The sequence below is a fragment of the Melanostigma gelatinosum genome (genome assembly GCF_949748355.1).
Source record: "Melanostigma gelatinosum genome assembly, chromosome: 14".
NCBI lineage: Eukaryota > Metazoa > Chordata > Actinopteri > Perciformes > Zoarcidae > Melanostigma > Melanostigma gelatinosum.
Window position 1 is genome coordinate 13488691 of NC_136647.1, and position 27340 is coordinate 13516030.

General features: G+C 40.6%; 5 protein-coding genes across 5 annotated transcripts; 3 read left to right on the top strand and 2 right to left on the bottom strand.

Annotated features, from left to right (window-relative positions):
- Positions 1 to 2288: 2288 nt before the first annotated feature.
- LOC306788025 (rhodopsin kinase GRK1-like) lies at positions 2289 to 5765 on the top strand (the record flags this gene model as incomplete). Its single annotated transcript, XM_079283354.1, has 4 exons — positions 2289 to 2705; positions 4326 to 4443; positions 5333 to 5394; positions 5535 to 5765. The coding sequence occupies 4 exons, from the start codon at positions 2289 to 2291 to the stop codon at positions 5763 to 5765; spliced, it is 828 nt and encodes a 275-aa protein (XP_079139480.1).
- Positions 5766 to 10854: 5089 nt separating this feature from the next.
- LOC306787874 (claudin-15-like) lies at positions 10855 to 13721 on the top strand (the record flags this gene model as incomplete). Its single annotated transcript, XM_079283181.1, has 5 exons — positions 10855 to 11071; positions 12377 to 12541; positions 13202 to 13283; positions 13433 to 13543; positions 13622 to 13721. 5 exons carry the CDS (start codon positions 10855 to 10857, stop codon positions 13719 to 13721), a joined length of 675 nt encoding a protein of 224 aa, XP_079139307.1.
- A 1615-nt stretch (positions 13722 to 15336) lies between these two features.
- Positions 15337 to 17611, bottom strand: LOC306788488 (thialysine N-epsilon-acetyltransferase-like). The gene is made up of 6 exons (XM_079284031.1): positions 17503 to 17611; positions 17276 to 17327; positions 16469 to 16552; positions 16096 to 16197; positions 15917 to 15957; positions 15337 to 15816 (listed from the first exon to the last, which is right to left on the bottom strand). The coding sequence occupies exons 1-6, from the start codon at positions 17563 to 17565 to the stop codon at positions 15637 to 15639; spliced, it is 522 nt and encodes a 173-aa protein (XP_079140157.1). The 5' UTR covers positions 17566 to 17611; the 3' UTR covers positions 15337 to 15636.
- A 680-nt stretch (positions 17612 to 18291) lies between these two features.
- On the bottom strand, positions 18292 to 23333 carry taf6 (TAF6 RNA polymerase II, TATA box binding protein (TBP)-associated factor). The gene is made up of 15 exons (XM_079282781.1): positions 23153 to 23333; positions 21917 to 22074; positions 21711 to 21797; positions 21478 to 21631; positions 21322 to 21378; positions 21095 to 21214; positions 20824 to 20945; positions 20550 to 20627; positions 20340 to 20441; positions 20075 to 20257; positions 19902 to 19976; positions 19684 to 19809; positions 19326 to 19499; positions 19047 to 19238; positions 18292 to 18854 (listed from the first exon to the last, which is right to left on the bottom strand). The coding sequence occupies exons 2-15, from the start codon at positions 22070 to 22072 to the stop codon at positions 18564 to 18566; spliced, it is 1917 nt and encodes a 638-aa protein (XP_079138907.1). The 5' UTR covers positions 22073 to 22074; positions 23153 to 23333; the 3' UTR covers positions 18292 to 18563.
- Positions 23334 to 23636: 303 nt separating this feature from the next.
- On the top strand, positions 23637 to 26775 carry mrps31 (mitochondrial ribosomal protein S31). Its single transcript, XM_079283740.1, has 7 exons — positions 23637 to 23787; positions 24472 to 24966; positions 25100 to 25252; positions 25410 to 25553; positions 25640 to 25716; positions 25977 to 26117; positions 26202 to 26775. Exons 1-7 carry the CDS (start codon positions 23675 to 23677, stop codon positions 26435 to 26437), a joined length of 1359 nt encoding a protein of 452 aa, XP_079139866.1. The 5' UTR covers positions 23637 to 23674; the 3' UTR covers positions 26438 to 26775.
- The last annotated feature ends 565 nt before the right edge of the window (positions 26776 to 27340 follow it).

The following is a 27340-nucleotide window of genomic DNA, read 5'->3' on the forward strand; positions in this document are numbered from 1 at the left end:
CCTGGTGTGCTTGTTTTTTTATGAAGTCTTGGACATTTAAAGCCATTATGGGAAAGTCTCGCTAACTACGAGACAACCCGACAACATTAGGCCACATCTGTCTGTTGTCGTCACAGTCTTGCTCTCCGTGTAGTAAAATATGTGCACAACAAGCTTAAAGGTGGTACTTTACTGCCTAATACCTCTGACCACACCCAGCTGTGACCTCATGGTGTACTGAGTACGCTTCTACGGGGGCGACACTTCCACGACAACGCTGCAACGCCGTCGGCAGCTGTGAGCTAGCCATAGGGCACGCGGTCATGCACGAACATGCACTAAAAGCCCAGCCTGACTATGTCAACAAAGCAAGGAGAAGCTCTGATTAAAAGTATAGCAGTGACTTCATTCTCTGCTCGAGTAGACATTACTCCACTCACGTTATATCTTTAAATAGCTAATGCTTGTTTGCTGCTATATTAATGTTCAATACAGCTCCTTTAACCAGGGTGTCTGTAATGTGGAAAAAAAGTCACAGTACAGTATGTTGAAAAATATAGTAAGTCGAAAAACTGTAATTAATACGCTTACTTTTTTTAGCGTATACTGTACTATGAGATTTTTCTAGACTTTTTAGAACATATACTTTGACCTTTTATGACGTTTTTCATGACATACTGTGCAATGGCTTTTGTAAAGACATTTCATGGCATACTATATCAAGCATGGTATCATTTAAGGGTCGTGGTTTGTATTCTTTGATTTAATACAACAGCAATATATTTATGTGACGAGCATAGCTTTACTACTCTTTCCCTCCAAGTGCAAAATCCTTGTTATGGTTTGATATGACTGTGTAGCAGTAATAACAATCCAAAAATATCACACTCGCACAATCAGTACTTTTACTAGTGACACTTAAAGGAAAGATTGTCGGTAATATTTACATACTTGTACTTGGACCAACAACAGCATTGTATACGTGATAAGGTCCTGACTTCTGTTCAGCCTTCCACCAGTTGAAACACATTTAGAAACACGTCTAAAAAAAGTAGGTTAATTAACAAGGATCCCAATTATCTGTATAGAAGATCCCTGGTATCAGCAGTCGATCTTCATTGGATTAGAGTCAGGAAAGCACCACAGCCAACAGCATCACTACATGTACCAATAGAGCACCTTATAAACCCAGAAAGACTTAACACAGTGATCTAATGATCCACTTTTCATTTCCTGTCCCATTTCGTTGCAGGCAGATGTATTTTTCTACATATTGCACAGCACGTCAAGGGCCCAGTATGCAGTATGATATCAGATAAAATAATGTAGAACTGCGGCTGTTATCTTTGGAACAATCTAAAAACATCTATGATCCATGAAGAATGTTGTTGGTTCAGTCTCTCAGGATGAACAAGCAAAAAACTCCTTTCTTAAATGACCGTTTTGCACCAGGGCTCAATAATACAGGAAGAAATCTAATGAGGATCCCACTAACTGCAACAAATGCAGGCCAAGCAATGAACATTTCTTCTGTTTGTGGTATTTATGCAGCATGGGAAATGCACTCAGTTCACATGACAACATCAGGGAGGTAATCTGCAGAATGGGCCAGGATGAGGACGTGAAAGACATTGGGCTACTAAGCACGAGCTAATGCTCTCTTACCTCAAAGCACCCCAAATCCCTTGGATTGCGTGATCTCGTGCACAAAGCAAGTGCACGCAAAGCTTCCTTTCCTGGCCCGTCTGTTGCATCTGAAATAGAAAGCCCTCTTCTGTGAATGCTGTATTTCAACCAGCAGGGTGCAGCATATCACATCAATCCTTCAACTTCAATTTCCTCTTACCTGGAAAAAAGTCATTGTCATTGTTAGTGTACTCTTGAGCAGTCGGTGCGCAAACACTGGGGGAATTAGTGAAATGAAACAGCACACGATCAAACAAAGTAACTCATGGAAAACATTCGCCATTGATGACTAAACCCATACATTATAATATAATATGATATATTACATAATATTAAAAAGTATTAGAGTGATAATATGAAAATTGAAGAAGATTACAACATGGTGTTGGTGCTATTGAAGTCAATAATAAAGGAAACAGGACAAAAAAGCTTTTAACTGTACAAGACAAGCAAGAATAGAATAGAATAGAATATGACAGCAGATTTAATCAAAAGTCCCTTTTTGTGTGTATTAAAAATGTCAAGACTCTGCTGTCATCCTGTCATAACGATTGAAAATGCATTTTTCAGCACTCTCATTGACTTCCTTCCTGGGTTTGTGTGTGCCAGGCAAAGGCGCAGCCATGGACATCGGCTGTTTGGAGACAGTGGTGGCAAACTCTGCCTACGTTTCGGCTCGTGGCAGTGTGGAAGGAGCAGCAGCTTTTTGCAGCTTCTTGGAAGAGAAGGCCGTCGCTCGAGTTGTTGAAGACTTCAAGAACGCCCGCGGTGACCTGTTTAAAGAGAGCGAGCAGCAGCTTCTCAAACACCTGGACAAGACGGCCACAGATTCCTTCAAGAGCAGCATGTTCTTTCTGCGTTTTGTTCAGTTCAAATGGGTGGAGAGCCAGCCTTTTGATGAGCAGTGGTTCTCGCACTTCAGGGTGCTGGGTAAAGGAGGTTTTGGGGAAGTGTTTGCTTGTCAGGCCAAGGCAACGGGCAAAATGTACGCCAACAAGAAGCTGGAGAAAAAGAGGCTGAAGAAGCACAGAGGCTACGAGGTAAAGCGACGATGAGGCATCTATGTCCCACCTACAACCATTATTTGTGTGTATAAAAAGAGTTACAACACAAAGTGAAATCACTCGACGAGCTTCTCACACTGAACTACAGCAGGAGATAAGAAAGAACAGGTTGTGAGAGAACCCAGTGAGAGGTTTAGTTTTCATGAAAAATGAGGCTCAATGCAAAGAAGCCTGTGAGTCTCTTTAAGACCTCACAGAGCAGCTCAAAGACAGTAAACACTTCAGCCTAATTCTTCAAAAAAAGATCTTCAAGTATAAGCCCACCCGGCCTGTCAAAGTCTACTCCAACAGGCTTTCTCAGTTATTGCTGATTAGACCTCTGCTTATTTGCGTTACGTACTTGATGTACGAATACGAGTAGACCATGTCTCACGGCGCAGAGCAGTTTTGTCTCTGTTCCCTTTGGGTCAGTCAGTAAGCCACAATAGACACGACAGACATTTTGACTTGTTAAAGACAGAGAAGCACAGGTGTAACTACCCGTGAATTAGTTAATCCTGGTAAACTAAAACTAAAGACACCTGATCAGCTTTGCAAGAAGAAGTCACCTGCTGAAATCACCTGCTGCACAAGGTGCACCTGCTGCACATGGCTGGCCGACCCAAGCCAGCATTTAGAACACAATGACATTAAAAAAGTAATATTATCGTAAGTCAAAAAATAATCTGAGTTTAGTAAATCATAAAAAAGTCGTATAGTATGGCATAAAAAGTAATGAAAATGTCATTAAAAAAAAGTAATGTAATGTAAAAAAGTGAGAATATAGTATATATAAGTCCTCGGATGGTCTGCCAATGAAATGACAGCAGAGTTAATGGCCCACCTGCATCATCCAGCAGGACGTTCTCTGGTTTCAGGTCTCTGTAGACGATCCTGTGCTGGTGAAGGTGCTCCAGCCCACAGATGATCTGAGCCGTATAGAAACATGTTCTCTTCTCATCAAAACCAGGATTCTTTTCATCCGCATCATACATGTGGAACCTGTAAGAGAGGGTGGTATGTTATAGGATCTTCTGAAGCCTCTGTGAAATCAACAAGCATAGAAGGCTGGTTTTAGGCTGATTAGTGGAGATGAAAGGAGGGAAACACCGTCGCCATGTTGTAAAGTACAGAAACCAGTATGAGGTCAGTGTGAGTGTGATTATAAAGCTGTATTCACAGAGAGCACCTGAGGTCTCCACCGTTCATGATGGTCATCACGAGGCAGAGGTCAGTCTTGGTCTGGAAGGCGTAACTCAGCGTCACAATAAAGCGGCTGTGAACTTTTGCGAGGATGCGCTTCTCCACGATTGCTCCCTAAACACAAATCAAACATCAGAACATGACCAATGCAAGAATTAACAACGTCGGCTATTAGGGATATTCAAAGGCCCGATACACTTTCTGTCCAGCCACACGGGTATCTTGCCGGATTACACCTCTCCCCATGTCTTAACGTGTCACTTAAGACATAATATATCATGACTTTTGTATTACTTTATTGACATACGTCTTTTTGAACACATACCATACTATGACTTGTTTATGACTTACTTAACTTTTTCAAACACACTATACTGCGACTTGTTTTCGATATATTGGTTGTTTATTTAATAGCCACATGCCACTGTTCACTCAGGACACGTCCGCCTGTCAGATTTGGGTCTGGCTGTTGAACTTCCACCAGGACAAGACACAACTACTGGGTATGCAGGAACTTGTTATGGGAAAATATGTCAGTCTACTGCTTTAGGGTTAAAGAATGTAAGTTTTAGAAGAGCAGGCACTAAACCTTGTTTCTTCTAAATGATTCTAGTAAATTTCGGATCCAGGTGTCTTGTTATCTGTTATCTTGTGCATTGTTTCTGTCTTTAAAGACGGGGACACACACAGGGGTCATGATTGCGGTATTTCCCTTGATGGGCATCAGCTGAAGGGCATGACCCTCTGCAGGCATATATGATGGGTGATGATTCACAGGCTTATTCCGTCTCTGCAATACTGTGACTGAACTCTTTGATTAGGTCACAGCGAGATCAAAGGACGCATCTGGCTGGGTGTATCCATGGTTTATTGTGGGGCAAACTGATAACAAAGGGATTTGTAAAGCACCTTCAGGTTATCGTAAAGACAGGACACTGTGCTTCAAAGAAAAACATCTGCCTTGACATCTTTTATTATCTTCTGTCTTCTTTTGTTTATTCTTGTTTGCAAACCAAGGTAACAGCATGCTGACTGAGTATAAATGTCCGTGCATTTGAATGTGTCGTCAGAGCACCTCTTGCAGATGACGGTGATGTATCTGTGAGACTGTGTTCTCTTTGCTTGCAAGCAAATACTAATAATATGTAATTGACATGTAATATGTAATTGACTATTACAACTTTGATCATTCATCCAGACTCTGTTTCATTTGACATTGATTTGATAACACTTTGACACTCTTGTCCCGACTGTTCATAGAAATATTCCACAACAAACTCCAGGGAAGTAAAAAATCGACATGGCCCATCCATGTCGATTTTTACTGTGAAAAGAAACCCTGTACCACCATGAAGAGCATGTTCCTCTCAGCAGTGAAATCATGTTGTTCATCAATAGAGGTTTCATGGCTCCTCAATGACTTGGAGTCACCGTTTTTGAGATGATTGCCGCCAAAGGGCCCTTCAGAGTACGAGGAGAGCAGGTACTAAACATGTGTAGAACAGACTCATTGGGTGACTTTTATGGTAAACGATGTCCTCAATTCACCCGTTTGCTCTTGTCCACTGCCAATTCCCCGACGCCAACTCATACGTACGTATATATAATGGTCTCTTTCTTCAGGTTGAGAATGCCGAGGTAGCTCGCAGAATCTTGAACGATCCAGTTCCATACACACCAACCTTCAGCAAAGGATGCAAGGATCTTTGTGAAGGCCTGATGCAAAAGGATCCATCAAAACGCCTCGGGTTCAAAAACAACGAGTGTGAAGAACTCAAGAATCAGCCATTCTTCAAGGAGATTAACTGGGGCCGTCTGGAAGCAGGAACAGAGGGAGACTTTGGATATAGATGACTCGAACTGTGGTGAATTACAGAAGTAACAGGTATTGAATGTGTTTCTTCTTCTGTGTTCAATCTAAAGGTATGCTACCTCCACCATTTGTCCCCGATTACAATTGTACAATTGTCTGTCGTTGTTGTAGTGAATTCATACTATTGGCGTATTTAAATATCACTATCATGTACCTATATTGTAATATTTATAGCGTTAAAGTGGAAGCATGGTAAACATATTATAATAATAATCATAATTGTATAATAATACCAATAACATATGTAATGTAAATATGGTTGCTAACATAATGACGTACCACATATGTCAATATTTTAGTAATTACAGACAAATTGAATATAAGTTATTTTGTATAGAAACTACATACAATGTTTATACAGCATACATTATTTGGAAGAAAGTATTGACATTATGACATTATGTAATTATTCTCTATTTATTCATTATATAACAAATAGTTATTATGGTAGAAAAAGCAATCAATAAAATCTTGTAAAGCACAACACGTGTGCATGTACTGTCCACATCAGTGTGTTTGTATGAGGCTGTCGACAAATGACAACAAGAGAGAATAAAAATACAAATTCAGTGCTAATTACACCTCCTGAATAAAACATCAAGGGTCTCACACACATCACGTGTTTCTTTCTTTTGTATTTCATACGGATATTTTATTGTTTCTAAATATCTTCATATGATGTAAGAATATTCTGCAAAAGCTCAGATTAAAAAGCTATAACATACTTATAAACCTTAAGTTATATAAATACCTGGACAGCAATGACGGGAAGTTTGGTGAATTAAAAAAGTGATTCTACATTTGAAAATGACACAAAAATGTGAATTTTTGAGGATCTACTATATATTGTTAATATGAACCATTATCTTCATTATCATATTATTATAAACCCTTTTATTAACAATGTAATATGGCACATTGAACATCTTTGTGTTCTGTTGAACAAACAACAGTGACGTCTTTATCAGACAACATGTTCAGTTTGTACATCAAACCACTTTTTGATATCTGGATACAAACGTGATGGGGTTAAGTTTATGACGCTCTATTTATAATACAACAAAGCTTCAATTTTGGTCAAACAATAACTGAAATCACCACCACACTTGTTTACTTGAATTGTCCCAGTCTCCTGGGTTACCGTAGGGGTAAATGATTAAACCACAGAGCATTTCAGGTCTCACTCTCGAAGTTAATCTTCAATTAAGACTTGGAGCAGCAGTAAAAGCGTCTGTGGGGTTACATTTGATCAGATACCATTGTCAGCTATACAGTGGTATACACTATATAACAGTGGTTATACTTTAACACAATTTCACAAAGAACTGTGTTGTAATTACTGCCCGCACAGTGTTCTATGAAGAAATAGTCCAGTGAAATGTATCAATCATCACTTTACTATTTAACAGTGACTAAAAACATTTTGTATTTTATTTTTGGAAGTATCTCTGGGAATTGTTGAGTGTTCACCTGCCAACACTAAGTCAAACCACAGTGACACGTTTGCTATTCAAGGAAGATTACGACTACTAGTACTACTGCTAATAATAATAATAATAATAATAATAACATTAATAATAAAAATAATAATACATCACATTTTTCTGTTGAATAGGACGGTTTTAAACTTTTTCCAAGATCAAACTTCTCTGTGAGAACACAGTAGTTATTTACAACCAGGGAATTCACAGCGGACAAAGAATAAAGATGAAAGATTAAAAGGTAAAATAGTTATAAAAAATGGTCATCATTTTAAAATCAGTTCAGCTTCAACCACGTTCTGCATAAAGCCATGCATGTATTTGCTCTCGGTGAAGTACCTGATGTGGCCTTAATACCAGCGCTGACTTGTGGGCACAGCCAGAGTCAGAGCCCGACAAACCTGAGTGAACTTTCCCTTTAAGCAGGGAGGTCAATGCGGTCACAACTACATCAATCGTTCAGCTGACTGAGGGAAGGGCAAGTAAATAAAATGTTCACAGACATAAGATTTTGATTGAAAGGCTGAATGTCTGTTCAACACTGTAAGTATACGACAGTACTTTGAACTGTGCTTCTGATTACTGCTCCATCAAAAGAGAATTCACATTTGATAAGATACTGACTGTAAATGCTGAAGTTACTCGTAAGCAAAGCGTAGCTCCACTGAGACAAGCGGTAAACATCTGCGCTTACTTTCAAAGTCATCGTCACAGAGTTTTGAGGAGGTTTGTGCAAAGCTTTTGTAAAGACTGAACTTAAGTACATCAGAACTTCTAGATCTTGGATTTTTGCTTACTTCCATACGTTGCTTAATGTATAGAGGCAACCAATTCATTATAAGGGTGTGTTAGAGCAGCCTGGTTTGGTCTTCTAGGCGGCAGCACTGTACTATGTCAACACAACATTTCATCATGTTGAATCTATATGCTACGGTACAACTAATGCACGTACAAAGAGCAAGAATTTCAACGCATCTTTTGTCCCGCAGCAGACTCGTTAATGCTTAACCAGTACTAAAATAGACCCTTTCTGCCTTCAATAAATCACCTTTAATCACCTTTAATCATCAATAAATCAACCATATACCCAGCTTTCATTGTTCGCTTTGCCCTCTATTCAGTATTTCCCATTAGCTCATAGAACCTTACATGACCTCCCTGAAATCACAAGCTACCAATTCCTCAAAAGGGAATACAGGCAGGAGGACAAGATGATGTGAGCAAATAAAAAAAAGCAGAAGAATGATGCACAGAGTAAACCTGCAGCACAATAAGAATGTCACTTCACAGATCACGTAATTCAACTTTTCCCTGATCGTCCTGATCATATATTTATGATATATTTTTACAATGATGACTACAATGCTTCTTAAAACACGACCACTGATAAGATAATGGTTTGGCATGTTAACTGCCTCCTGAAGAAGCTTCAAAGGCACATCAAAGCAATCAGTGACAAATGATCCCAGACGTTTGGCTCATGGATTTAAAGCTGTGATAACTGTTATACAATAGATTATCTAGAACTCCGCTGCCAATCAAAAGAGGAAAAAAAAAAAAAAGAGCTCATTGTATGCTTACATTTCTATGTTAACATGCCGGGCACGTGAAATGTCGTGAATTTTGGGCGGGAATAGCAGACTTCTAATGTAGCTACAGCCAACAAATCAATGTTCAAATTAGTCCAGGTTTGAGTGCATGAAGGGGAAAAAAAAAATCAGTTCAGTTCTCACACTCCCAAAATGTATATCAGATACAGAAGTTGGGAATAGAGCTCCTCACACAGGTATTATCTGTTAGTTTTGCTCATTATTAATAGACGATTACTTTCAAGATGAAAGAGCTCGTCGAGGTTATAGCACTTTTCCTAGGTTTTGCAGGATGGATATTGATTTTCATATCACTAGAAGATCAGTATTGGAAAGAATCCACCACAGAAGGCAGCGTAATTACAACCTCCACAATCTATGAGAACCTCTGGATGTCTTGTGCAAGTGATTCAACAGGGATCTATAACTGCCGGGACTTTCCATCCCTTTTTGCTCTGCCAGGTAAGTGTAATTAGAAGTAGCATTTGTTACAAAACAAGATCTTAGAAAAGTCACTTTTTTTGTATCTGCTGTAAAAAAAAATGTAAATGAGACCGTTACTGGTAATTTATAACAATTTACTTGGTCTTCTATTAATATTTTTACATCATCATTTATGCTTTCAGATTTTCTCTGATGATCCAGTTTTATGTAACAGCTGACTGTACATTTTATAATCTCCGTCAGTGAATTTGTTATCTGATTGAGTCTTTTTTCTTCGTAGAAACTTAATATGAACAACACATACAAATCAAACCAAACTTAACAAAACTAAAAATAACAAACATATGTATATGCTGTAATCAGCAGCTGTACAATCCAACACAACAGCTCTGTAAAGCCTGTGACGCTCGTAAAGTTCATTTTTGTTGAGATTGTAAAAGAGGAATTTACATCCACTTCATGAACATTTCTAACAACATAGATTATAATGCATTACATTATATTTTAGGTGAACACAGTAACTCAATAAAACTAAATAACCTCATCAACCTCACAAGCAGTACTGTAGCGCTGTAAGAGTATCCTTACATTGTACAGGTAATTATTTTTACAGTGTCCTTCATTGTACCCATTGTGTTGAATGCAATGCATATGTTGGGCATCCAGTGAGCACTGACATGTTACGAGAGGGAGCTGCAGACTGCATTCAATAAGCTGTTCTTAGTTGGTGTGAAATGGTACTTTGTTCTTGCTGAGACAGTGAACTCCTGATGATATCATGACATTCATTACAAAACCACTGAAACTATTTCTTTGGAAGTGTCCAGAACGTCAACTTTGATTGTAAAGCAGTTCTTGTGTTTAGGTTGTAAAGATGTGTTATCGAGTCAAGGGAAATGTTTTTTTCACGTGTGGCCAAAAGGCTGCTGCAGTGGTACTTTGTCACCAGGATGATAATGGCCAGATAACGACACTACATGTGTAAAACAAGTGAAAACAGGACTTTTGGGCTCAGTTGTCAGACAAGGAAACATGTGTATCTGCTGGGCCACAAACCTGGTCATTCTGCGGATTGGTGTGCTGTGATGCTACCTCGCCCCTAAATGCCACTAACATACCGAACACAGGGGGAAGTGAGGAGCCGAAACGTGACTCGAATCCCATTAATAACGGTTTGATATTATTGACACAGTGTTTCAAAGCAAACGTCAAAAGGTGAGAAATAGCTTTAAGCCTTTCGTCATTAATAAGCGGGCTTGAAGGTTGGACTTCACCTCCCTGTTGTCCCTTAAGTTGGGCAAACATTTGGAGTCTTTGAAAAGGTTCAAAAGAGTGGAGAATAAAAGGTGTCATCATAAGAGGGTTATTTGGAATGAATCATTAATTTGTGGTTTTCTGTAACGTCTTCGCTCGGGTGTGAATTAGTCTGGCAAACTGAGAATTTGGGGCCAACAAATCCACACGTTTGCGCAGGAAGATAGCTTGGAGTCAACGTTTGAATTAAGTGTTTCTCTCTCTGGATAACTTACACGATTGGACAGAAGAAACAAGGGAGTATGAATGCGATAGTGGAAGCGTTGGCCTTCTTCCTGGGGTTTCTGGCCTGGCTAATGGTTGGGATCGCCCTTCCAAATCGATACTGGAAGGTCTCGTCAGTGGACGGTAACGTTATCACCACATCAACCATCTATGAAAACCTGTGGATGTCCTGTGCAACTGACTCTACAGGAGTTCACAACTGCCGGGATTTTCCATCTTTGCTCGCACTTAATGGTATGTGGCCAACACAGAAATAGCTTCTAGTATAGTATAGTATAAAAAAATACATTGTAATTCATCTCCAATGTCTAAAAGGGTGAGAATGTTATGTACAATAAAACAGTTTGACTCCAACAGATCCTCATTGAATTCAGCTGAATCTCACACCACTGGATCAAACCCAAAAGTGGAGAAATGGCTGTTCTTATTTACATTGTTTACCTTGACTTAGACAGTATATTAGTGTACCTTTAAAAGAATATCAGGAGCATTCTACTGTACTGGCTATAATCTGTATGAAAGGCGAGGAATATGAGATATGATAAGCAGTACAACAGTGAACCCAGACAATGTGCATGCTTGGGTCAGAACTACTGTTAAGGCATCGGTTTAAGCGCTGTATAGCACATATAACACATGAAACATGGCACTGGATGCTGAGGTATAACGTGCCCTCATCTCACCACAGCATAAACATGCTTTCCAGTTCACACATACCGATATATTTCTGTTTTGTCAAGAGGAGAATTTAAAGTTTGGCGTATTAGTAAGGAATCAAACCTGTGTGGCTCCCCCTTCAGCCAACTGAAGCTACAGAGGTATCCACAACTATGACTATAATTCACCTGTTGGAAAACTCTGAATGTTTGGATCGGTTGAAGAGAATATCTTTCAGTGTTGTGGCTGAAGTTCTGTTCGGCTCACGTTTTGCCCTGTCGTCTGTTTCGAGGGCTCTGCCTGTGCTCATAGGACCTGGTTTATTCTCAGCGAGCCTCTAGGGGGCTCCCACCTGCATCACTATCCTCTTGTCCTGCTGTAACAGTGAATGGCATCTCTGTGGCTAAAACATGCATTTCTAACATAATAAGACAATGTGATACTTGCTTTGAATTTATGTTGTACATATATATATAGATTTATGTGTAACATGTTCTTACAAGTAGGCATGGGGCCATATGAAGATGTAATGTCACAATTAAAAGTAGTTATGATTCACAATAGTATCCCAGTTATCATAGAATATGACTATTTTTAGGGAACATTGTTTTTACTGAAAAACAAACAATCTTCAACAAAATAATCATAAATTATTATTACAATTTTTTTTTAATGAAGCTATATTTCTTGATTAATACCATAAAAAAGAGCTCGACAGCTTTTCCAAGTGTCTCATGTGACAATATTCACGGTTATCCTGATTATCCCGATAATGTCAATTCCCCACGTTCAACTTATTGTCAGTGTTTTTTATAGAATCCGCAGTGAGATCCTGTGTTGTCCCGTCCATAATCATTGTATTTTTTTCATGTTTGCACACAGGGTACATTCAGGCCTCCCGGGCACTCATGATCGCCGCCATTGTGTTTGGGACTTTCGGGCTCGTGACTACTCTTGCTGGAATGAAGTGTTCAAAGATAGGAGGAGAAAACTACGTCCTGAAGGGAAGGATCGCCGCGATGGGAGGAGTGTTCTTTTTACTGCAGGGTAAAGACCTGGGGATGGATGACATGGCTGTGTCACAAACCAACGCATGAGAACATGTTTGCGCGGAAGTTTACTTCAAACGTGTTGTGGTCCCTGCATTTATAGTACTTTAATTAAAATAAGTGAGGACCATGTCCGGTCCTCAGGAGGATGCTCACAATCACACAACACAAAACAGCTAGAAAGATGAATCACGTCTGGCACTCCAAGCTTCAAAATAAATGAGTCACCAGTTCAAAAGGTTATCCTTAGTCTCACAAACCTGCTGCTGCACAAAAGCCGACGCTATTTGTATTGTGAGAATAGGAGCGGCGAGCGGACACTTGCTTTTAAACGTTAGAACTATATTGTTTTATTATGTTTACATGGTAATCATACTTATAAGCTATATGTTGTAGAGTGGATATAAAGGAGTAGTCCTTCCTTGCAACAAGCAGGGAACTCTGCTCCATATGACTGTTGTCATGAATAATCTCATGTTGTATGAAATAGTTTAGCCCCGTGAGGACTGACATTCCGAGCACGGCTAACATCGTGATATTATCTATAAAACCCCATTTTCACCGTGTTCATTTGATCTCAGCCTGTCACTGTCTGCGTTGCTTTCATTGAAAAAACATCCCACTTTGTCTAAAGTGAAGAATGCTTTGTGTTTTGTAGGGATTTCCACCATGATCGCTATATCTTGGTATGCAGCCAACATCACACAGCAGTTCTTTGACCAGTTTTATCCGGGGACAAAGTAAGTCAACACTCTCCGCATCAGTATGTCACCGAGCTGAAAAGAAACGACAGCTGAATGGCACAAAGCAGCGTTGCGGTTATGGATTTAATAATAATACATATACAGTATATATATATAAATATATGTTGAATGTTATTGAATCACAGGTATGAGATTGGAGAGGGCTTGTATATCGGCTGGTCGTCGGCCACACTTGCCATTTGTGGAGGTGCATGCCTGATGTGCGCTTGCAAAGTCAACACACCCACGGACAAAATGTGAGTAGGTGCTGCTGAGACGTTTGATCATCGGGTGCAGTAGAATTGGTGCATCATCTCTCATCTGTTGTGTTCCAGGCCATACCCATACCAACCCTCCTCCAGAGGACACGTGCTGTCCACTGGGGCGGTGTCTCAGTCGGTCCCGAGCAACTATGGTAGAAACGCATACGTCTGAGAGGTGATTGTGGAGAAGTGGAAGCCAGCTTGGGAGTCAATTCACGAGATTGAATGCAGTATGAGAAGGCAGGCTCTACAATGGAAAACACCATTGTAGAGCCTCGTGATCGCTGTATATAGAGCAGCAACCTTGATTTCATTTATTGGCTTCATCCAATCCAAACCTTTTAATGGTAAATGTATGCTGTATATATATATATATATATATATATATATGCAATTTACCTTCCTAGCTTGCCAAGACAAACTGCAACATAATGAAAACAAACATTTGTTAGTGTTGATCACTGCTATAAATTAGAATTAGTCGATATGAAGAACATATATGTTAGACTCCATGTCCAGAGTGTGGTGGTGATACCAATATATTTACAACAGCCTTATATAAGCACACATTTACACCAAATTATTTTCCCTTTTCTGTATTTCAATGATTGCTGCAGAATAACTTGATCATGAGAGAAAGATGCAAGAAAGCTGTTAAATATGCCATGAAGTGTGCTACTTTGGCATTATTTGAAAGGTTCTAAGAATATTTAAAAAAACACCATCCCTATCTCTCTTACTAGGAATAGGACAATCAGAAATATTGAATCCTTAGATCCTCTTAAACTGTTTTACAATCGTGTTCAAGTCTATGAAGTTTGTGTTATTATATGAAGTGTCGTAATCCTTTGTAATTTCTGTGCATCGTCAAACCTGCCATCAGGTTTAATGGTCAAGAAAGATGAGAGCCGCTCCCTTTCCACAAAACCCAACATTTCTTGCTGCTGTGCAACAAATTCAGAATCATTTTTCTGCAAATTATTAAGAGCTCAAAAGCTCTTCCCATTCGGAAATTAGATGTCAATTCCAGACATTTCTGAAATCTACTTGATCAATAATCTGGCTGGTTTTAAAGTAGAGCTCTGAGCAGAAGGACCTAATGTCTATCAGTGAGAGTAAATCTGATGATGTAACTTGACGGTGCAAAAGTCATGGAGGAAATGTGTTACTGCCAGTAATAGCTACACCAGGGCTTTCACAGTGATCTTATTCAGAAGCTCGTCTTTGAACCGGAACACTTGCGTAACAGGGTTGAACCATATAAACATATAGCCTTTGTAAGTTTTGTGCATTATAATCTTTTTTTTAGCACACGTGTATATTTCAAATGTAACGTCACAGTTTCTCTTCAGGCTGATTTCACATGTGTTCCTTTGGATTTCTGTGTGTTCTATACAAAAAATAAATATAATTTCCAGTGACTGATTGCAAAAAAAAAACAATGAAAGTGTTAATGAGAGATTTTGATGATCAACATTACCAACATAACTCCATGAAAAGGGTTTTAGGTTACAGAACTAGTTTCCAAGTAATCTTCTCCGTTGACCAGAGCAGAAAATACTCACAGTTGAGACATAGAGCTTAATGTATCGCGCATTTAACCTCGGCATTGCATGAGTGTCCACTCAGAGAGTTCATTTTCACTTGGATAAATATGCCACCTGCTGGAATGATATGGTATCACGTCTGGGATTGGATTTAATCAGGTCAAATCACATCGTCTTGCTGGGAAATTTGCCAAAATCGTCACCAAAGCGTCATCAGATCCTAGAAAGATTAAAATCATCAAGGGCTGGACTGTGTTTAATTTCCAAGGCAATATTTTGTTTCTTTATACATTCACAAATGTGAATATACAAGATGAAAGGACGTCCGCAAAATGTATTTGCACGCTGCACTGAAAGATGACAAAGCTGAAGCAGATGCATCCATGACAGCAAAATGAATGGCTTTGTTTAACTCGTAGAAAGACGAGGTAGTGAGGAATTGGGTTACAGTGAAGCATATTTTGGCACAGTCTTCAGGGTGAATGTTTAACAGCCACATTTGTTTCACAGCAAGACACACATTTTTTACTTGGCAAACTTCTAATCTTTAGGAGCTTCGTTTGCTAAATTGTCCAGGTCTTGTCCGTCAAAACGTAGCACGTGCCAGCCTTCGCTGGCGGTGAGGTCCTGAGCTCCTTTAGCAGCGTAGAAGTCTCGAGAGGGAGTATTCCAGTCCAACACAGACAACTGCAGCTGCACACACTGCATCTTCTTCCCCACCTGAGGAAACAAACAGTCATGCATCGTTACCTCTTCGTCACACAGGACAGATTTCTCCTCGGAAAAACTATGAGTTAGTGGTCAGCAAAGACATTCTTACCTCGGCAACTGTGCTGAGTAAACCCTTGCCAATGCCCTTTCCTGTAAAGGAAATCAATAAAATAAATGTTTTGACTTGGGGACAAAACATTTGCAGAAAAAGATGCAACTGAAACATTAAGAAATGAGGACTTGCACAACCAAGCAAGTGCTTCGTTAACAATTCAATACATATCTTACCCCTGAACTCTGGCATCACGTACAGGTCCTCCAGATGCACCGACCGCCCCTTCCATGTGCTGTACGTGTAAAAGTAAAGGCCGTATCCGACAATCGTGAATCCTACACGGACGAAAAGTACAAGCAATCAAAAAGACAAGCAGGAAGAATACCAGAAACTCTCTTTCATCCCTACAAATATAATGGAATATTTAATTGACACAGACACTGCTGGTTTATGAGGTGGCACCTGTGTAGGCATTGTGATTTGTTAGATACTATGGAAATGTATCTAAACAGCAAGGTCACAGACCTGGTATCTGCGTAAGACGGCGACAAGTTTAAATCTGTCTGACAGAGAGGAATACAGTAGAAAAGGCCTCGATCACTTTACCGTCTTCAGATTTAAACTCCTCGGGCACTTCTGCTACGAGGCATTCAAAGAAGGGATTCTGGCAGAAACCGTCCCGCTCCAGTTCTAAAGCAAAGCAGGACAGATAATTTACCCAACAACATGGCAACATTTCATCTTCACATTAGAAGTAGCATTATTATTCATCAGCACCCAAGTGCAAGAAACATTGAAAGATTATTTAATTACTTTTTGCAACTCTGCTCTTATTTGATATTAACAGCTAAGATCCAAGCACATGGTAACATCACTACAAAACTGTTCATAAGGCAAGAAGCCAGTCATAAAAACATCACATCCTACATCTCATATCCAGACTAAGTTCTTTACTCATAAACATTTTCAAAATCATTTACCAATGAATAAAACTGTGTTTCAAACCTGCATGCAGTCTTCTTCTACTCCTCTTTTATTGGCGCATTGCTTTCCACGTGGCATATAGCCCATTAAACACCAACACTTGTTGGTATGCATTGTCTTCAAAATGTCTTTCGCATCCTCCATGTGCTCGTGCTGTGTGGCATACTCGCGATGGTAGAACACGAGATACAAGTCTGGTTGTAAAGTCTTGCACTGCTCACTCACACTGTCACGGTGTAAACTATGTGTTACTATATAGACCTTTTTCACAGCTGCCATTGATGTGCCACAGCAGTACAAACACAGGGGTAATTGTTCCAATCATTATCTTTGCATATCGACCCTTTGGTGTGGCTTCCAAGGACACAAACAGTTTCAACTGGGCTTTTCTCAGCATTCATGTTTCTATCATATTAAGTACAGATTTACCTTCGTGAGTTATCTTCACTTGGTCGGGCATTTTTTCATAAACCGCCAACTCCTGAGGAAAAGAGGGGATTTTAAAACGTTATGTGTGGCTGTATTACGTTGACAAATACACCAAAGTACATGCAGACATACTCACAACATAACGTTAAAGTAATCTGTATCACATTCGGCATCGTGTAGCAGAACACGTGTTTTAGGTTTGGTGGCATTACATGACTGAGCCTCACCAATATCATTCTCGATATTTCTTTGCAGTCATCTTTTGTTGCAGCTCGGACTTTGAAATTCATGTTTGTTGACTCTACCTCAGTCCACACCCGATTCTTCTTCCTCAGAGCGAAGTCAAACAACCTCAAACCTGAGCCGCGTTGTTAACACAGGAAATGATTCCGGCGTTGCAATTTTTGCCTTCAAAATAAAATATATCGCTCAAAAACGAGCAAGTTTTAGAAAAGTAGGGAAATCTACTCAACAAAGAATACATCTAAAATGACCTTTTAATCTTGACCGTAATGTTCAGTGGGAGTCGAAGTTCATTACTTTGGTCTTAAACTTCGATTTCTTTTTTTTTTTCATTTACTCTGGTCTACCAACAGACCGGAAGCAGTGGTGAAATGTAACCAATTACATTTACTCATGTACTTATTTGAATTTTTCCATTTTATGCCACTTTATTTTTACTCGTTACATAGATTTAATAGCCATAGTTAGTGGTGTGTTTTCATTCACAGGTCCATTACACATTAAAAAAATGTAAACGTGCAATTTTGAAACCCTACCACAGACAGGAAGTCCATAATAGTTTTCTTCTTCTTTACAACACTCACGTGGCTTGTGATCCGTGATGACACCAAGCCAGTTGCAGAGAACAATAGCAGTTTGTTTAAACAGTTGTTCAGATATTTGGTTTTGATAAACAAGGACATTTTTTTAATGACAAACTGTACACAATGACATTTTTCTTAAAAATCATAATGGAAATATAAAAGAAAAATACATCCAGACGAGGATTTCATACAAAATCTGATTTATTTTAGAGTAAAAAAAAGAACATGGAATCAATTAGAATATAAGCTGAAACATTACAGATCTCACAGCTGGACCTGAGTTTTCATTGGGCATTAACATATTTACAATGTCTAGTCACATTTGCTCTTCATCAGTCAAGAGTTCAGATATTCCCCTTCATACCATGCCAGAGTTTAACCCTTTATGTTCAGCCTCAACGAACCACTCTGAGTGTTCAGCTGCATCAACATGGTAAACATCCCCACTATCGACACAAGTCTCAGTGTGGCGACCGTGTGCTTGCTCCGGGAGAGTCGGACCGGTCTAGCTTCATCACTGCTTCGAGTGGGTTTGAGGAAATTGAGGTTGGTAGCACGGAGCTCTTACTCTCCAAAGAGGACGAGGCAGACGAGGGCAGAGACACAACTATGTACTTCTGCATCGGTCTTGAACCTGTCAGACCAGGGCCACTGCCAGACTCCAGTTTTACCAAAGGCTGAAAGGTCGACATGGCACTGGGAACTGTGCTAGTGACCGGTGAGGCTGACTGGGAAGAGCTGAGGGTGATTACCTAGAGGGCCGATAAAAAGACAGATGTATGAATTACTCTTGTGATTTTTAAAGAGAACGGTTTCAGTAAATCCTCTTACATGCATTGCAGCTGCTATCTTATCAATACAGGTAGGAGAAGTTACTCTGCGGAGATTTCCTGCAGCGCAACGTTGCGATGAGCGTTAAACTGAATTTAAATAAATCAAAGTACCTGCTGAGTTGAGGAGGCTCCGGCACTGGTTGCCATTACGATGTATTTCGTTGCCGGGGGAGAGGGCTGCGATGGGGTCCCCGGTCGAGGAGACATCAGGGTGAGGGAGCTCGGGACTTTAATGATGCTGGGAGTGCGCGGTCCTGCCGACCCACTTAACCCACTTTGCGACACGGTAAGGGTGGGACGAGGCTGCAAGAAAAGGATTTGTCGTTCACGAATGAACAGCAGCAATTGACTTCACGACACAGAATACATTTGTATCGGTGTTAAATGTACCTGTGTGATTGTTAATGTGGTTCTGTTGACTTGCTGAGCTTGCAGTGCTGCTTGAGTCCTGGCCTTCATCACATGGGAGCAGAGCATCGGTCCAAGGTACCCATAGTCTGTCCGGTACTGTTCCGCGTTGTCGGGCTGAGGTCGGATCTTGGCAATAACACTTGCACAGTGTTTCTTTAAAAACAAAAACACATTTTGCTGACATTAAACTTAAGTGCTCGTCCAATACAAAGTAAGAAACAATTACTGATGAACGCCATGTTTTAGTGAAATGCTTTGACTGTTGTAGTATACAAATGTGTTATAATCTGTGGGAAGTCATCTACTTTTCAGTGCATAATAATCACAAACGTGTTACCAGTAAGAGGCTTTGAACATGGTCCGCTCCTATCTTATCAATGTTGGAGACCACTGGTCCTTCCATCACTGATTTGATGCGAGCACCCTCTATAGTGAGCCGAGGAAGGATCAACGTCTTAATCACCTGCAGGGGAAGGAAACAATCAGGAAGTTGGTGCCGATTGAAAAGAGTCAAAACGATAAAGACCCACATAAAGGAAACAGAATCCCACTCACATCAGGTCCTAGTTCAGAAAGGCCAGCGATGCAGCCGTAACGTGTCGTCCACTGCGTTTTCTCATCCAACCAACTCTGAGGAAACAAGTCAGTCTGGTTTAGTATGTGAAGTGTTTTAAAAAGTGATGTAATGTTAATGAGGGTAACAGTTATCTATCTAAAACAGTGATCACCTTAGTAAAGGTCTTGGTAATACGGGACTGGATGTTGTTGGTCGTAGTACTGAAGGTTTTACAACTTTGGGCCATGAGGCGAGCAGCGAAGTCTCGTAAAGCCCAGTGGTTGTCCACATCTGGTCGCAAACACAGCTGCTTACTCACGATACACGTCACCACAGCTGGGATGAGCTCATGCAGCTGCAAATACAGATAGAGAAATTTAAGCACGAGGATAAAAGGAAACGTTGAGATTATACTCTTGTTTGTTTTCTGTACTCACGTATTTCTCCAAATACAGCGTGGGGTTGTCCATTAGAGCCTTGACCATCCGCATTAAATAAATCAGCAGGGCCAAGTTGTTCTGCACCACATTCACACGAACCTTTGAGGAGAACATCAGGTCAGTACTTCCAGCACAGGTTTGCTTGGTTATTTTATACGAAGCGAGTAATGTTTCAGAACATTAGGAGAAGAGGGAAAAGATGCTCACTCCTTCAGAAATGAATGTGCTGAATCTTGGAAGCATCTGATACAGTCCAGGATCTGTGGCAATACTCTGTAAAGCCTCCTGAACGAGACAAGAGCAAACATTTATCAGAAAAAAGGTTTAAACTACTATTTGATCACTATTTCTTCAATGTAAAGCCAATTAATGAAACACACAATGTAACTTCGAGGCAAAAATGATTCAAGAAAAGGTTATCAGGTTGTTACTCAGCATTAACCAAATGAACCATATAAACAGACAGACAAGCCAGACTTACCGCTCTTTTAGCCTCACAGGAGCCCACACACGCCTCTGTGATTTCCTTGTAGTAGAGCTGCTGTTCCACAGACAGCTCGTGAGTGCTGCGCGGCTTCAACCTTATTAGACCCTTGTCCTTTCCTGAAAGAGACGGATGTAAACATGGCATGATGGAGGCAAAATCATAACGGATTAGGGAGGGAGGAAGGGAGGAAGGCAGGGAGGAAGGCAGGGCGACAGGAGAAGAAAATAGAGAAATGTTTCATTCTAATATAACACGAGATACTGACCTTTGCCATCAGCAGCTGTTGCCCCCTGACTCTTGCCTTGCATCGTGCCGTCATCCTCCTGACCAGGTTTGGCGACTTTGAGCGGCTCTGTAGATTCAACCTTTTGTTGCTCTTTTGGTGCTGAAAAACAGTAAATAAAACAAAATATTAAGTTTTTCCTGCAGATGAATGTACATGTATTTTTTGGTCTTTCATGAGAGAAAAACAAAATCTAAAACAGGGCTGACCTGGTGGTGGATTTTCTGGAATAGAAGGCTGCACCCCGTCAATACTTAACCAGTGGGCTGTGGATTAAAACAAGCATGGTGTATGAGCTTAGAGTCAAAACAAGACGACACAATATCCTGGAGTATAACGGCGCGTAATACTGATCATCTGCGTACCTTTGAGAGACACATCTAGCGGAACTCTGGGGAGCGGTGTGTTAATAATGTCACTGAGGTCGACTTCTTTTTCCTCATAGAAATGAAGCTCTCTTCCACCACCACTTGCAAAGCGAAAAGGGATAAACTCTTGCGACTGGAACCCATACAGGGGCTGTAACAAGAGGAAATGTATTTAGAACACAGAAGTTGAAAAGAAGCTTTCCTTTGAACAACAACTATCAAGTGCTTACCTCCAGGTTTTTTAGTTTGAGAGCGTTATCTATGTCGCTGGTGGTTAATTTACGTCTCTTCCCATGATGCATGAATTTGAGAGCATCCTAAGTAAACAGGCGAAAGGAAAGAATAAAAAAACATAAAGATCATGTGTCAGTTATGCCAAAGACAATCAAGCATGTAGTTTGAGAGCAATTTACAGACCCACAAAGACAATATCTACCTGTGCAATTTCTTTTATTCTGTAGCTGACTTCTTCACTGAGGGCAGCGCAGCTTTCCTCCTGTAACTGCCCCACTCCCATAGACTCTGCCATGGCCTTCATGGACTCTGTGGGCAGAGAGACCGAACACTGCTTCTGCCTACGTTCCTCCGCCATGGCTAACAAAGGACACAGGTTTGTGAATAACACCCCTCAAATGTGCACACAAACAATATTCAAACAGATGTACTCGTCTTATTCAGGAGACAAATGCAGCATCTTAACATATGATTTGACAAGCAGTCTTGATATAGTTATGTGATGGTTCAGCAAACATTGTACACAGCCTATTGTTTACTTCTATTCAATCATTACTCCGATTCCCCAAATGTAAATAGTAGAACGTGCGTCTTATTGCAGCTCATCATTTAGATATTTTCAACAAAATGACTTCACTGCGTATCTGCCATCATCACAAACATAGTTTCAAGAGGCCAATCGCATCACTCAAGACCGTACAGGTATCCGTGGCTGACATGTGAGACAATGTGCACACACCTGGGTGTTTCAATGCAGCTTCGTGGGACGATGACAAAAAGAAAGTCGATGTTGAAAACGAAGGACTTATGACATCTCAGCTAGTGAGCGAGCCCACGAGAAACTCAATACAGAGTGCAGGAAGGCTCTATGGTGCACGAGACCACAACTACACTCTTATAAAACGAATAAGCCAAACCACTCTTTAACATGGTTAAACTAGAAAACAACCGCAAACATAAAGCCAAAGCCATACATGAAGTCAAAACAGTAATGTCAGCATAGATGCCTGAAGGAAATAACGTTATCGACTTGATGGTTATTACGATACGATATTATATATCTTACGCATAATTCCGATTACCTCCACTTTGATTCTAAATTGAATCTTGTTTACAATACACACATGAAAAAAATCCACAGAATAAACACTTTAAAAAAGGTTTTATACTTCATGTGTGTAAATAAACAGTGAGCTCCACAGAGAGCGGGTTATCCACTCTGACGGAAAAACAATCAACTAGCAGCATACAATGCTGAAGCCACTTCTAAAGTAACGATGTATCCATGCAAGTGCAACGACTTCATGCACAACATCTTAACAGTGATGATTGTAAGCCACTTAACGACTGTATAGTTCTTTAATATGAACTTACAGCGAGCTATATATGATGTGTTTTAGCTCGCATGCTAGTAATTTAGCTTCCGATGACATGTTACCTGTGTGAAGTTGTCCTCTCCTTTCTGAATCTAAGCAGGAACTTACGCGAATAAAAACCGTCAATGTTGGGATTTGCAACAATAATTATTTCGCAAAGCTAATTCTTCTCTATGAATATCCATCTTTCGATATAAATAACTAACTAATTCACGGATTGCGGCTGGGACCTCCTTTCGTGAATTAGCGCTTATGTTCCGTCGCCATTTTGAGTCACGTTCGGTTGTGATATCGCGAGACTATGATTCAGATCGCTGGACCGTTGGAGCAGCTGTTTATCGAAAAGTAACTTATCCAAAGTCAGTTACGGGAAGTGTGTTTTGAACGGCAAAATAACCAATACCACAATTATATAAATTGACAATATAACTTAACTAAATGTCAGTTCCTCTGTGGAAAGTACCCTTACACCATGAACTACGGTGCCCGGAACCAATGTCATCCTCCAGTTTTCGTCGGTGACCTTATGATGTAGCAACGGAGACAAATGTCAGGAGCGTGGAAGGACATTACAAGACGCAATCATGTATAGATTTATATTCCGGACAGTGTGCACGGCTAGACATTCTTCAGTCGGTGTATTTGAGTCGTGTGTGTTTACAGCTAAATGTGACAAGTCTGCAGCTCCAGTGTTAAGGTGAGTTTGGCTGTGAGTGAATATGAAGCACACAGTGACGAGTCAACGTCAGCTACGTGCTGGGCTGTTATTTGGGTGTATTTTTGGTAAATAAAAACTGTATAGTGACAACAATTTACATTCTATATACCTTGAAAATATGTCCTTTGGACAGCTAATGTTAGCTGTTAAGTTACTTAACCTGCACTAAAGGGGCGGGACATTTAGATTGACGGTTGTTTGAGAGGCTCAGGTTCATCACTAGCAGCTAGTTTCCATCTACAAAATGATGTTAATCTAGAGAAGATGGTACCAGCAGCCACCTTGTGACAGGAGAACTTAACAGCTCGCTGACAGACAGCTTTTTTAATTAATAGTAACTGTCATGGTCTCTACCTCCCACCATGTACCGACTCACAGGCTATTGCTATTATGTAGAATGTCTATGAAAGAGCCAAACAATGTAGTGTCTGTTGCTGCAATTAGTAATAAAGTGTTTTATTATCATCAGGAATATCATATTGTAAAGAAATCCCTCTATCATGTCATTTTAAGATGGCATGGCCCATTCCTGAACTAATTATTGTATTCTTTTGTATTTAATTTGTAATAATCGTATTATTATTATTCAAGCTTCCAGCATCCCTTCCGAGTCAGACCCCTATGACTATGAACTATGTTTTCTGTTTTCTTCTCTAAACATAGGGTTGCAAATGGAGGTGGAGTCAAAGCCCTCAGCACAAGTTCAGTCAGGCTCTGTGAAAAGAAAAACGATGGTGCCAATTCTCATCAAGTTGAGAAAACAAATACAGATGAAGAAGCTGAGCCAACAGAAACTCCAACTGTGGTTACACAGAAAGCCGAAGATCACGGCAACATTACCAAGATGGCTGAACATAAGGAGGAGCAGCCGGCGGTGTTAAAGACAGACGAGGGAGGTACCACGCTGGGGCAGGTGGATGTTGAAATTGAGCAGGTCGTGGCCAAGCCAAAACAAGTGAAGACTGACGCAGCGAAGAGCGGCAAAGAGAGTCTCCTCGACCTTCTTGGAGCCATGAAGGTGGAAGTAACTAGTAAGAGGAAGCTCAAAAGCATGACAGTGAAGCCGAGTTATGAGTCTACACCCAAGTCAAAGCCAGCCGCTATGGAGAGCACTATCAGTATGTTTCAGAAGGCTACAGTGGAGGCTTCATCACAGAGGTGAGACGGGGTTTCAGGTTATTCACCATTGCCTTGTTAAAGTGCAGGTTTCTTTGAGTTTGCACCCTAATCTCGGGAGGATATCTGAAGCCCCGGTCTCTCTTCGTCCACTGTGGTGTTGTTGTTTTTTTAGAGAGACACTGGATCCTGAACTGGTTGCAGCCGCGTCTGCTGCTGCCTCCACTCTGCCTGACCGCAGCCAGGCTGAGTCTGAGCTGCTGAAGCAGCTGAGGCAGCACGAGACCATCACTGAGGCCCAGAAGAAAGGGGACGTGAACAACCTCGGGTGTGTGTCGAGTATAGGTCTCCAGTATAGGAATGTTAATGGCCTGAGTATTTAAATGAGACTGTGATATTTTATCAGCTTTTTCATTCTGCATAATGGAAAAATCTAAAAAATCATTCATGTGTAATAAACGTCAATCCAACAATCTTTTCCTCAGAGTAATACTCGCTGACATGAAAGTCGGAAAGAATCCCAACCGGCAGAGCGCTCGGCCAGCTAATCAGATCCGTTTTGATGACGACGGGCGAGGATACACGCTCGACAGAGGAATCGCTGCTGAGCTGGACGGTGGTCGGAGGAGGTAGAGACTTTCTTCATGTTTTTACTCGTATAGGTTTTCAGACAGACCGTGTTTAATGTGCCTTTTTGTTTTTGTTTTTTTTTAAGGAGGAAATTGTTCACAGGGAAAAGACTTAACGTCTTCTCTCCCACTGCTGATGAAGATGGAGTTGAATCAACAGTTGGTAATAAGGAATTTAAAATGTTTCTAATAAGCCTACTTTTATTTATTGACTGTTTTCCTACAGTGGGTGATTTATGGTGTTACTTGTATAGATACTTTTTTGGCCTTAGAAATAACTGTTGCACTATGAATTGTGCCTTCATTACTGCTTATTGTCAAGTAGGCGGACGCTGTCTCTCCTTAACGTGACATTTGCAAAAGCTCTTGGTTTTAACTTCATCGGGACATCTGCCCATAACGCTGCTGTCGTCACATTTTCAGCGCGACCAACTCTATGGGACATGGACTTTGCCAATCAGTTGTCTCTGTCGACCAACCAAAAGCCCCGCAACGGGCTTGAGGAAATGATCCAGTGGACCAAAGAGGGGAAACTGTGGCAATACCCCGTCAACAATGAAGTTGGTGAGTAACGAATGCTGTATTCTCGCTAAATGTACAGAGAAGAACAAAATGACACTCTGACAGAGTCTTCTCGTTCTATGTTAGGCCTCGAGGAGGAAGCCGGTGTCCCGTTCCACGAGCACGTCTTCTTAGAGAAACACTTGGAGGAGGGTTTCCCCCGACAGGGACCAGTGCGTCACTTCATGGAGCTCGTGGTGGCCGGTTTGTCCAGAAACCCCTTCCTGACAGTCCAACAGAAGAGGGAACACGTTTCCTGGTTCAGAGACTACTTCCACCAGAAGGAGGAAGTCCTCAAGGAGGCTGACGTTTACCTCAACTGAGCTCAAGACAATTGCATACGTTTTCAACATTTGTTGAATGTGGACACATTAAACTAAGTCCTGTTTAGTCAGCGGGGCTTTGCATCTATGATTGTTTTTTACTCACACAGGTTGTATTTCTTAACTCTTCCAGGAGGCCTGTTAGAGTGGACGGGCATCAAGTCTGCGTCCTGGTGTCGAACATTGAACAGTGTGTACTGTCTCTAAAATGTTGATCAGACTGTAGAACAACTGTTGAAATGTTGCCTGTACAAAGTATACATACAATATAAAGCAACGAAAGTACAGGCATGGTCTTTTGCTTATGTCATTCGTTCAACCTTTATTTTACATTAAAAAACAACAGTGGACTGTTTAGTTGGATAGCTGGTTAAATACCTTGCATTCAAAGAAAGGTACGAAAATATTTTTTGTATTACTTTTTGTGTAAAAGGTCATCCAAACACCTGTGAGCGTGATTGATAGTGTTTTCCCAGGCAGGTCGTAAAACAAGCATAACTTATGTGAAGCATCTCGGACCTCGGATCAGGTTTACAGTCGGAGGGCAGTGAGCCCATGGACCGTGTGCCCTTTGTAAGGGAAGTGCTTTGAAAGTGGGAAAAAACAAACGTGTTAACAATGTACCACTCAGATTCCTTCTGGTCTAAAAACACTCGACGAGCTATTGTCTGAGAAAGTGTGGAAAATGAGAGCGTGGCTGTTGAGAGTGCCTCATTTCCACATTTTGTTCACTTTTCCTTAAACACATGATTGTCATGATAAGATTTTGGCAACACTCCCCTGCTTGTATGAGTAGAAAGTACAACACTGTGTTTTTGTGTGGAAAAGGCACCTGGTTCTGCTCAGAAATGTCTTGTATGCAAATAACCCACTAGATGGCACTACTAACATCTCCGTTTAATG